Source organism: Aspergillus aculeatinus, assembly GCF_003184765.1.
Source record: "Aspergillus aculeatinus CBS 121060 unplaced genomic scaffold BO66scaffold_52, whole genome shotgun sequence".
Classification (NCBI taxonomy): domain Eukaryota; kingdom Fungi; phylum Ascomycota; class Eurotiomycetes; order Eurotiales; family Aspergillaceae; genus Aspergillus; species Aspergillus aculeatinus.
This window is the reverse complement of record NW_020291521.1, coordinates 218881-230947: the sequence shown is the minus strand read 5'-3', so window position 1 is coordinate 230947 and position 12067 is coordinate 218881. Positions and strand designations below refer to the sequence as shown.

At 51.1% G+C, this 12067-nt stretch overlaps 4 protein-coding genes across 4 annotated transcripts; 2 read left to right on the top strand and 2 right to left on the bottom strand.

Moving 5' to 3' along the window:
- Window positions 1–1710: 1710 nt before the first annotated feature.
- On the bottom strand, window positions 1711–2929 carry BO66DRAFT_442304 (uncharacterized protein; the record flags this gene model as incomplete). The annotated part of the gene is made up of 3 exons (XM_025651415.1): window positions 1711–2101; window positions 2218–2642; window positions 2705–2929. 3 exons carry the CDS (start codon window positions 2927–2929, stop codon window positions 1711–1713), a joined length of 1041 nt encoding a protein of 346 aa, XP_025500101.1.
- Window positions 2930–3993: 1064 nt separating this feature from the next.
- BO66DRAFT_460401 (sterol desaturase family protein) lies at window positions 3994–5025 on the bottom strand (the record flags this gene model as incomplete). The annotated part of the gene is made up of 1 exon (XM_025652298.1): window positions 3994–5025. The coding sequence occupies exon 1, from the start codon at window positions 4984–4986 to the stop codon at window positions 3994–3996; it is 993 nt and encodes a 330-aa protein (XP_025500100.1). The 5' UTR covers window positions 4987–5025.
- Window positions 5026–6242: 1217 nt separating this feature from the next.
- On the top strand, window positions 6243–8840 carry BO66DRAFT_414520 (cytochrome P450; the record flags this gene model as incomplete). Its single annotated transcript, XM_025649473.1, has 8 exons — window positions 6243–6296; window position 6504; window positions 6963–7681; window positions 7741–8059; window positions 8119–8225; window positions 8287–8441; window positions 8505–8663; window positions 8822–8840. The coding sequence occupies 8 exons, from the start codon at window positions 6243–6245 to the stop codon at window positions 8838–8840; spliced, it is 1533 nt and encodes a 510-aa protein (XP_025500099.1).
- Window positions 8841–10634: 1794 nt separating this feature from the next.
- On the top strand, window positions 10635–11806 carry BO66DRAFT_460395 (terpenoid synthase; the record flags this gene model as incomplete). The annotated part of the gene is made up of 3 exons (XM_025652297.1): window positions 10635–11008; window positions 11038–11533; window positions 11639–11806. The coding sequence occupies 3 exons, from the start codon at window positions 10635–10637 to the stop codon at window positions 11804–11806; spliced, it is 1038 nt and encodes a 345-aa protein (XP_025500098.1).
- Window positions 11807–12067: the final 261 nt, after the last annotated feature.

Below are 12067 nucleotides of genomic sequence, written 5' to 3'. Positions count from 1 at the left end.
CTCCTACAGTGAGGTGTTGATTACACCGGGGGCATGGCTACCTCGCGTGCGGCAATCAGCCTGCATTCGGCGAGCAATTGGGGCGGCACCTACCGATGCACTTGATTTCCACTTGATGTGGGATGCGTCTTGATGCGAGGGGATAAATAAGCTCCACGGGTCAATAGTCAAGTGGATACAGCCAATTGTGAACCGACAGCTGATTTCTCGACCCCGCCGCGCCCATTACCGGTTCTGTCAGGCCTCCGCGTCGTTAAAGTTGTACCTGGCCATCTCGATGAGTTCTCCGACCTCCGATTGTCGAGGAGCAGAGCCGGTATTTACAAGGTTCCGCTGCTGGCCATCCTGTCTGGGAACAGGCAGGACTGGCGCAGAGTTTCACGCGGGTCGAGGAGAGGTTACACCCTTCTTCTCCTCACTTCATGGTTGACTCGCTCTCTGGTCTTTCCACACTCAACTTGCCAATCTATCACAGACCTGGGATTGCAGATGAAAGAGCCTTGGTTGTGATTGAGCGTGCGGTCTACTCCGTACAGCGTTGCCGGATCCATCACACGAAATATCGGTGGAGCAATATGGGAGCACAGACTTTACTCTGGATGACCGTAAGCCTACAGATTACTGACCCTAAGGATGATTTTCGAGGCTCTCTATTTGTTTATTCGAAAGTTCTAGCTCTCGAAGCTCTGATCGATTATGATGGTACGGAGTAGTGACTTCCCAAAACTTGCGCGGTTGCCTCTATCATGTATTTTTCCCTTCAATGGAGGTGTCGATCCCAAATCGTCAAGCCCTAAATTCGACAAGCGACAATCGCGATGATCGTTCGACAATCTGGCTCGTTTCTGTTCATAGTCGACATGTCAAATTGCATGTCTCCGCTCAAAACTGACCATACCTACATATTTTACTCGTTGATACGACCACCGGTGGGGCTCAGAGGGTGGTATGATTCCCTCGCCACGAAGGGGTCATTATCCTTCATTTGCGGATAAGGCATCCGACCCAACGAACTGGAACCGATGTCAATCAGGGATGGGATCCGGATAAGACATCCAGGACGGTACGGTACGCCAGCTCAAGACGGGACCGGAAGACAGCCGCCAATCCAAATGCGGAGGGATTAGGCCAGTTCAAGTTCCAGTTTACAACACAGCAGATGTCACCTATCGCGTTGATGCTTGGGTAGGCATGAATTGGGTCTATCTGGTGTGGGCGATTACGACAGGTAGCCGAAAGGGGAACTGCTTCATGACTAGGTATCACAACTTACCGACCAACGAGCTGCAGTCAGACGCAAGGGATGGCTAGGGAAATGGCTGAATTCGGTTTCCTACTGCTGGTAGTAGTCGAGCAGCTTGATTGAGGTAGATTACATAATCCTTGATTATGCTGATACGGGCTGACGACCATAGGTTACTACCTACTAAGAGAGTTCGAGCTATGTGTTCAGGGAGCTCTCTCTCGTGCAGAGTCGATGAAGACGCAAGCGATTCATTAGTGAGTCTCAAGGACCTTCTATTCGCACGGGTAGGGGTTCAAGCGTCCTAAAACCATCTTGATAGGTGTGGGCCCTCAACTGAATACCTGATGGGAGGGATAAGCCTTATAAGGCAATGATAGCTTCTTCTCGGTAGAGATGGGTAAAGAGTGCATGTGTATATTCTTGGAGTGGTTCTGTGTACCGCCCTCCAATCTAGAGGTAACATTTCAGATTTTGTCCAACAAAACACCCAACGCGCTAGTTTCCAGCCACCCCCGATCCTTGGCCAATCCTCTCATGAGGAAATCCGCCCCGGCTTGCAGGATCTCCCGCACATCTCTGCCTGGCAGGACCATCGTGTACGGAGTGCAAAGGATCAGCACCCCCACGCAGACGACCGTATGCCATACTAGCTCTTCGTCCAGACGCCGGGTCTCGTGATATCCATCAATAAACCCGTACATGACGTTCCTGGGCCCATTGATGCCGCCCAGGCGATCGACGACGTAGAGGTTGCTGATCATCTGAGCCACATCCAGCGTCTGGCAGCCGAAATGACAGGATTCCCAGTCGACGGGGACGAGTGTGGATGAAAACAGGCCGGGTGAGAGGAGGACACTGGTTTTATAGTTAACAAAAAAAAGCATTCTACTGGGGTTGAGGACGCGTACTTCATAACATGGAAGTCACCGTGCGTGATTCCAGTATCTCCTCCGTCGGTCCTTTTGAGCTACGCCTCGACAGCTGCCCGCATCCTCGGCTGCTCATCTGTTTTCAAAACATCCGGATAGGCCTCGATGTTCTGGCGTAGATTCCTCTCGTTATACTCCCATATCAAACGGCGGACGGTTTCATTCGAGGCCACAATTTCCGGCAAATTGGCTCGGTCCAGGGTGCTGGAATGGAATTTGCCGAGCCAGGCGCCGAGGCTCAACCCGAGGGACGACCGGGACGGGCCCAGGAGGTAAGATCGCAATGAGAAGGTGGTGAACAGCTGGAGGAAGGTGATGGAGCCGGGGATGTCCTCAATCAACAGAGTGTTCTCCCGTGCTCTGAACTCGTGTATCGCTGCGGTTCGCACGGTGGTGCTTTTGAATGTGAAGGGTGGAACGGGATTGGGCGTTTGTGCAAAGGCAAGCAGGATTTCGCTTTCTCGGGACTAGCAGCATGAGTTAGATATAACGCTTTGACACTGGCTTGGGGCTCAGCTCAGCTGCATACGCCTCGATTCTCTGGAAGCTGGAATTCTTCCATCCTTGCGGCATGGCCGGCATTATGCTTGATGATCACGGTCACGGCTCCGGTGTCCAGCGCACGACGGAGATGGCCACGGTACACGAATCCAAGATAGCTGCCCAGGCGTTCTAAAGACGAGCAGGCAAACCTTGTCGTGGACAACTTCTCCAGAAGCTTGTGGGTGATGCCTTTATCGTTTTCGGTGGCCATTGGGTTGTATTCTTGGCTGTGCGAGCCTTGGCTATACAAGATTGAAGGAGAAGAGGGCCGGGCATGTATTTTCAATGGATGATACAGTTCGGATTGTGCTGCCGTTACTCCTAGCCGAAGAAGTCAATGGTTAGTTGTCATATGTCAGTAGCAGGCGTATTAAGCTCTACCAAACCCGGCAGACGGAAGGAATCTGACCTGTCACAGAGGCATAACCGTTCATGTCCTTTACCTTTAGTCACAATTGCATTTGATTGACTGCGGGAGCAAATAGCAAACCAGACAGCCTGATTCAGCCAACTCCCAGTGCAAGGTTTCAGATCAGGTAATAGACGAATTAAATTACATTTTACCCCCTGAATTCTGTTTTGCGGTTTCCAAGGTGTTTTCTTTTTTGATTTCCTTACATTTCATTTCCGATACCTCGTAATGGATAAGGTTTCTTAGACCTTCGGGACTTGCATACTTGCCCCTTTGACTTCTGACAGTCTGCTTTGGCCTGGCATGTGGAGATAACGGGATCTTCTCTGGTTCGCTCTGTTTCCAGCCTTTGGAAGGCTCGTTATTGAACTTGAATCCTCAAATAAGAACGCTGTGTCGACTACCTGTACGCCGTACTGTGGAATAGTCTACACATGTCACATTTACCCACCCAATCTACTACACTACTCTTACTGCTACCTAGGAACTACGGTAACCTCAAGCAAGGCTACACGAAACAGGGATCAAAAGAGTCCATACGACTGGATTATCAGAGAATGAGTGGTTCAACAGAGTGTAATGTTGCATCAACTCCGATAGTGTCTTTGCTTCCCGGCGCGAATAGCGACAATGGCAGGAACAAAAAGACAAGGACAGATCTGGCAACCTGCGGAAACCTGATCCGGAACATAGAGACTGGGCCATCGGCCTCCCCCACCCGCCAAGCAAGGGTTTCGATTTTACGAGATGTTTTATTCTTGGTTGTGTTCCACTCGGATTTCCCTGCATTCGGTTGCTCGATACGCTATGTGGCATTCAGAATGACCATTCCCTCCATGATGCTGTATATGCTTTTGACCAATCTACAATACAGGGATCTCCGCTCGATTCTGATAATCGATATTATCGACTATCCCCTCCACTCTGGCCCGGCAGGTGCCAAACACCCGGTCCCAGATGCGCGTGTGCTTGCCGTAGTTGCTCGACCGCCGCCACCCGGATCGGTGGTGCAGGTCGTGATCCTCGACGACGAGGTCGGCCTCGAACCGCCGCATCAGCCACGTGAGGCCGCTGGGCGACGAGACATGCAGCCGCACGCCGCTGTGCCCGAAGACCTCGGTGAAGGTCACGTAGCAGTCGGCCAGGTACCAGGCGTAGAAGCCCATCGGCAGGCCCAGCAGCGTCATCGTGCCGTGGGCGACCAGGGGCAGGCCCGCGATCTCCACGAGCCCCTGCGCGTCGTCGGCGTACCCCGTCAGCAGCGCGTTCAGGTGCTTGGTCAGGTGGTGCGTGCGGTGGAATCTCCAGAGGGCGGGGACCTCATGCGCGAGGCGATGGCTCCAGTAGTACCAGAAGTCGACCACGATGCCATACACCGTGACCTGAGGGAGGAGCCACGCCCAATCCGTCGATGCCGGCAGGTCGTCCATGGTGTACGTCAGGCAGATCTTCATGAGCGGGCGGAGGAGCGCGGCCAGCAGCATCGAGCTGATCGCCTTCCGCGGACCGAAGTCGCGCACGCGATCTCGCGCGTGTCCGTCGCCGTCAAAGAATCCGTATGCCTGGCCCAAGGTCCTTGTCAGGCGGAACTCACGCGCGAGGAATATTGCGAACGCGGAGAGGTAGAAGACGAAAGCTGCCATCGGGCTGAGGTTGTTGCCGGTCGTAGATGCGTAGAGTTGGTGGATGAGCAGAGGTACGCCGGCGTGAACGAGGATCCAGCGATGCAGCTGGATGTCAGCGACGTAAGGAACTTTGTCGTCTTTGGAGTGGATAGGCACGTTTCGATCGAGATTGGTTAGATATCGGTTGACCCTTTCTAGGATCCATTGGGACATAGTCGAAGCAGACTGCATCCAGTTGCGCCAGGTACAGGTTGTCGGACTTGGAATGAGATATTGACTATAGAGGTTGAGGCTCTCGTGTTGTTGGACATTGGTGAATGAGAAGTGTAGGAAGATCACGTACCCAGATTGAACACTTTAGATGTTCGAAGTTCGTCGGTGTTGAAACCCGGTCGGAGTTTAGTAGTACTGTACATATAGAGAAGGAAGCAGTGGTACTGGTGCAAGGCAATGTACTGTACCGCTGGAGTTACAACAATTTGGAAACGAACCTGTTCGTGACTGAGTGAGAACTGCTTAATAGTCTAAAGAGTATGGACGTAGTGGGGGGGTCCATCCGAGAGTAAGAATCAGAGGAGGAGAACTTAGGGCTCCAGGGTGCAACCCATACCCAACTGAGAACACCCACTGCCTTCCAGGTGCCGAAGGCACTTCTCAGATACCTGTAGGTACTGTAGCCACCTGGTATTACAGTATTTTGTATCACCTCCAAAGTTAATCATTTTATGTTTTATGACTTACTGACACCCTACAGCTCTAGACCCACTCCCCTAAGCCTAATGCAATATGAGCTAGGCCATCCACCTAAACCCATCCTTCACGTGTACAGTATAATCAACTTCAATACCCTCCGTGACTACAAATTTCACAATTCTTCGCGCTCCACTGCTGGAAGCAATCAGTAGATCTGTTATTATATACACTAGGTATATATAACATATATGAAAGAGGTATTGCTCCAAATAGAGAATGTATCTATATTACAGGTCTTTTATGAGACACTATTCAAATGTGGCTGCATATTAACTTCAGGGAATTGTGAAATTGGTGGCCACGGAGGGTATTATGCTCTTAAGACCAACCAAGATCCTAAGGCGTTACAGTTGTACCGGTATGTAAGAAGATTAGGTCGAAACGGCATGCACAAGGTGCCTTCGGCAACCTTTGATTTAGTCAACACCAGCAGAACTTCTAGATCTAGCCACAGCAGATAGATGATGATGAGACTGGCTCTTCCCCATACCACCCGTATTGGTAATAACAATACCTTCCGCCTCTGAAAATTCTAAATCTCGTCGTACATGAGGGAGTTCTGATGGTATGCTAAACGAGAATATCTAGGGATTTAGTTATAGATAGGGAAACCCTCAGTGCTTCGCCTAGAATTAGACTCACTAATTTGAAGAGTTGGCGGCTACCTCTGATAGACAGTTACCGCTACGGTGTGTATTTGGCAGGAGAAGCTCCATTTACGCATGGAAACCGGCATGCCACCGCCCGCAACACCGCTTGCCCGCCCGGCCCTGGAGTATGAAAGTACGGTGGGCTACTCGTGCCAATTTGCAATAACCCAATTCTGCCGACAATACTGTTTTAGCCTTCCAAGCTGCCTAATTTAAACAAAATTACACAATTATAAGTTACATTAGGATTATTAGGGCTATTAGGGTCTTAGGGTATTTTAGGCCGAAAATATTGTTACATTAGGGTCCTTTATTAGGGAATCTTGTATATAATTTTTACATTAGGGTCAGTTTAGAAGAAGGCGGTCAGTCAAGCGGTGAACACATGTTACCCTTTACTATATAGAGAAATACTATGGAAATTGGGTTATTGCAAATTGGCACGAGTAGCTTGCCGTAGAAAGTAAGCTTTGCTCAAAATGACCCATCATTTCCTCATTTCCTTGGTAGGGCTTGATTTACATCTCGTTCAAATGTCCGTACTTAGGCACTATAAGACATGTCGGGGAACAGATAGCTCATAATGGCGTATTGATTGCCTGCTCTTTTGAACAATAATTATAATCTATTTCTAAACACCAAGTCATCAAAATACCTCATTACCCGAGGATCTCAACTAGTGCGCCACCGTCTAGTTCTACTAGCCCTTGGGTCATTCCATATCTACTCTCTTGAGCAGCATGAATCTTCTCATGGGAGCGTCCAGATTCTTAACTCCTCCCCACTTGCTGTTAATATTTGGAGGGACTTTTCTTGCGTATATTCTTTGCACCCTCGTCCACCGATTGGCCTTGAGCCCTTTGGCCAAGTTTCCCGGACCTAAGCTTGCTGCTGCAACGCGCTGGTATGAGTTCTACTTCGATGTCGTCAAAGAAGGGCAGTTCATGTTTGAGATTGAACGTATGCATGAGAGATACGGCCCGGTCGTGCGGATCAGCCCCTTCGAGCTCCACATCAAAGACCCCGACTTTTACAACACCCTCTATTCTGGCCCTCTGCACAAACGAGAGAAGTATAGCTGGTTTGTCTCTGCACAAGCCCCAGGGACCACTTTTGCTGCAAGTGGACATGGTCACCACCGTGCGCGTCGGGGCATCCTGGCCTCGTTCTTCTCCAAGCAGTCGATCCGCGCTTTTGAGCCCGACATCATACGGCGTATAGACTCAGTATGCTGGCACCTGGAGAGGGCGATGAAGCAGGGGACAGCTGTTGAGTTGCATACTCTATTCATAAATTTTGCTGTTGATACCGTGTCGCTCTTTGCCTTCGGTTCTCGCTATTCTTTCAACACCCTGGATTATCCCGTGTTGACGGATATGTGGAAGAAGGGGGTGAACTCGATCTTTGAAACGCTCATCCTACTACGGCATCTTCCATTCCTTTACACTGTTTCGAGGTACTTTCCTGCGTGGATTTGCTGCCTGATCCAGGCTCAATACAGAAATATCAAACCAGTTGAAGAGGTGAGCTTTACATGGAACGCAGCGTGATGACATCACATGAAGTAATAAATCGCAAACAGGCAATCGAAGAGCAAATGACGGAGCTCTTCAACTCCCGCAAAGCTCAAGTCTGGGACAAATCAATCTTTGCCAGCATCCTCCAGGGTGACGGCAAGCATCCCAGCACAGAGACGACGCTACCACGTTTAACCGACGAAGCCAAATTCCTTCTGGTCGCGGAAACAGACGCTCCATCCCAGGTCATGGCGATAACCCTGTTCCACGTGCTCCGAAATTCCAGAGTCCACGCGAGGTTGAAGGATGAACTCACACAAGCCCTTCCAGGCGCCGCGATGACCCCTTCGTGGCAGGAGATGGAGAAGCTACCGTATCTTGGCAGTGGCCGTCTCCCATTTCCATTTGGCTCCCAACACACTGACGAAGGGTGAAATAGTCAGCTGTGATCAAAGAAGGCCTGCGACTTTCGGCCGTGGTGACCTCCCGTCTCCCCCGCATTGCACCCGACGAAATCCTATACTGCGACGGCTGGGAAATCCCGCCAGGGGTATGTATTTACTCAGATCGTGTTCGCAGGACCTTTGAAATCTGACATTTTTGGGCCATAGACACCTGTGAGCATGTCTACACATTTCATCCTCCGGAGCCCAGATATATTCCCGCGACCGATGGAGTTCTGGCCGGAGCGTTGGGAGACAAATCCCGAGTTGGAGCGGTATCTTGTTCCCTTTTCGAAGGGAAGTCAGGCGTGTTTGGGTCCCAGGTAGGTGCTCTGGATACGGTTCCCAATGCCATTGACTCCATGTGTTGACTAATACCGCCGAAGCATGGCCTACTGCTGGCTGAACCTGGTCCTCGCCACCGTGCTCCGTAGGTTTAGACTGGAGCTTTTTGACACATCGGAAAACAACGTGGCAACAGTACGGGACTGTTCTAATGGCCAGACTGCTCCTGGCCAGAACTGTATCCAGGTCAAAGTCCTTGGGTGCCAAGGGTCCACGAGCACCTTGGCCTCCGATCAAGTCGGGTGACGCAATTGGCTTGATTCCACGCTCTCATTTTCTTGACACTCTGCAATGTATCTTGGTATCCACCTTCAAAGGCGACCCTGGTTATGGGTGAGATTCACCTTTGGAATACCAGGTTGGGCTGCGTCGTGTGATGGTGTCGTCTAGCAACTACATCATCCGTCCATCCTTACCGAGCCGTCTCAAATGTCGTCATAGTCACTGAAGACGTTCTTGGAAGTGTGCCGGACACCAGATGTATCCAGATATTCCAAGAGTTGTAGCTAGACCTGGCCGGGTACTATGGGACCATGTTTGTCAACAGTCACACTAGAGTAAAGCAGGTCCGTTTTGGAGACGCACTGGTTGTCGCGAAGGTTCTCATTTCGGCAAAGCCTACAAATAACCCTAAGTACACGAGGACACTGGCCCTAGACTTGCATGATCCCAAAGCTTTTATCATATTTAGCATCATAACTCTCAATCCTTTCTTTCATGCGATTCTCAGTAAGAAGAAGTGTATAAATGGCATGCCAAGCACGTTGTTGAAGGTATAGACTCCTCACTTTGTCACCCACTCGGGAGCCAATATGAGCTCGCTTTAACCCCCTCACCAGCCCCGGGGGTCTCCGGTAGAAAGCGTCACGTAATTCATCTTTCGCTAGTAGTGGAAGCACAACTGAATTAGCTTCCAGGATTCCGACCTGCCAGCACGTAGGTTAAGTCGGTGCTTGCTGGGAACGAGCTCCCGGGAGTACTACCGGGGCCAGGAGCCTAGCGCTTATGCTACTAGGACAAATAGTGCCCGAGGGACTTGATACGCCCCCTACAACAGCGCTAGGCAGCTTTTGTATCACATTCCCAAATCTCCGGCGTGGCGTGCTGCAGTGGAACATAGTGGCTGGGACGGGTGTGATACCAGTGCAATACTGGCACCCAATCAATAAGCCCCAATCGCGCTGATCGACGTTGATCTCCATGCAGCGAACGGTACTAAGTACGACATCCAGTGTTAGTTGTTTTTTACCCTTTGTTTTTCCTTTCTAATCATCCATCTATCTTTGTGCCATCTCCGACAAAGGTCACCATCTTCCAATCTACGGAGCTCGCGAATAGGAACCATGCTCACCTGTGCCTTTTTACCACCGACTGCTGCTCTGGGGCAAGCGATAAGGAAATTCTAAGATGGAAATTGAGGCATTTACTCCCTTTATCAGACCCCAGTGTTGAGGCTACTCCAAAACACCATCGGGGTTCCTGGCCGATGTAGTGCAATTCCGGTTTCCGTTTGCCAATTCAGTATAGGCACAAGGAAATCTAAGGTTTAAAAGTCACGCAATCGGTTATCTTGAGCAGAGCATCCAGATATATTACCCAGAGTGTTCCCGCACTGACTGAGAAGGATGAAGCTGCAATGATGGTTGATCGTTGTTAGACTACATTGCATGTAGGTGATGTTTCGCAGTCCCACAGGTAAGGCAAATGAAATGCATCTCCTGGTTATTCTTTCCCATAATCCAGAGTCATATCTCCCTTCTTCAGCACGTAGGAAGCAGACTCCATTGGGTGAGATCTGTCTACCAGAGATGCACGCGAGCAGGCTGTGCGCAACTAGATCGACATGCACAAGTGAACAGACCTTCCCTAGCTTCGAGGGCAGCTGGGCCGTACAAGGAATTTCTTTCTAATTTATTCCTGGAAGGAACTCGTATTACTCCGGCACCATTGAAAAGGGCCAGTGAGCAAGATTAGCCATGATTGTTGAACCGAATAGACGAATGATGACCCAGCTCACCATGGCCCCCCTCCCCTCCCGGCCTGACCACATCTCTCAATTGCTTTGCCGGCAGCGTATTCATCCTTTCTTGCCCTATAAAAACCCAACTTTCTGCATTATCCTCCAATTCTTCTGTTCACAACCCACTTTCATTCAACCTCCGACTTCCAGCATGTCGAGCACTGAAGAAGAGAGTACCTTTGGATACCACGGTCTCGATATCAACGGGCCGCCTCAGGTAGATGTCGTCAGAGGCCTAATCAAGGACTTCCTCGAAGCCACCCGGTTTGAACGGACCACTCCGTCCTCCAAAGACAAGGAACTCGAAGCAGCCGTCTGGAAATACTTCAAAAGCCTGAACCTAGGCCCGAAGCTCGAAGCCGCCGTCCAGAAAGTCCTGAAAATGTCAACCACCTTCACACACCAAGCATACACCTCCCTTCCCTTCGAGAACCAGGTCCTCTGCGCCGTGCAGTTCCTGTACATGTTCCTCGTCGACGACGCGGCGCCCCTTTTCATGAACGAGCTCCGTTGCTTCTGCCAGAAGTAAGCCCCCCCTTTTTGTTCAGGCATAGCACAACTAACCCAAACCGGGGAGCAAGCTTCACCCTCAACCACGACCACCGCCACCCGCTCCTCCGCCACTTCGACGCGCACCTGCGCTCTCTGGCCCGCTACTACGGGCCCTACTGCCACTCGACGATCATCAAGTCCCTCTTCGACTACGTCAACGGCCGCATCATCGAGCACGACATGGCGCAGTCGGCCTTCCGGTTCTCGGCCGCCACCCGCCTGATGCCCATGTTCCTGCGCACCAAGGTCGGGGCGGCCGAGATCCTGGTCGCGCTGCTGTGGCCCCAGCAGCGGTACCCGGAGGAGACCCACCTCATCCGGTACTTCCCGGCGGTGCAGGAGCTGGTGCTGTTCACCGATTTTACGAACGACATCCTCTCGTACTACAAGGAGTTTGTCGTCCACCGGGAGACGGGGAATTTCGTGGCGAATTTCGCCGAGGCGCATGGAATGTCGCATTTGGAGGTGTTGCGGCGGTTGGTGGATTATGCGCCGAAGGTGAGTTTCGCTGTTTCTTTTTTTTTTTTTGTTGCTGTTTTCTCGGTGGGAGAAACGGGGATAAGGCTAGGCTGACGATCCGGGGGCTATTCGTGTGCTGTACAGGTGATCGCGAATGTCTATGAGATCTTCGCGGGCAAGGATGACCTGGTGCGGCCGGTTCGGGACTACGTCAAGGGATGGATTATGCTGTGCACGGCCCAGCGGCGGTATCATCTGGTGGAGTTGTTTGAGGATGAGGGGTTCCTGCCGCCGTATGATGAGGACTCTTGAGCTGGGAGGAGTGCGATGTGCGGTGGCGGTACTGCTTTGCCTGGTGAACGAGGTTCCTTTAGCTAATTGCCAATGTTACTTGTTGCGGTGGTGACTGTCCGGTTCGCCAATTTCTGCGGCTATTGTAATGCTTCTTCGGATGCGTTCTACTTAGCTAGCTAACTTGTACTCGGCTCGAGCGTCATGCAGGATGCATGCGTCCCGTTGGGAAGTATAGGCGTGGTAAAGCTCTGCAGGACATTCTATGTACTATCACCACTG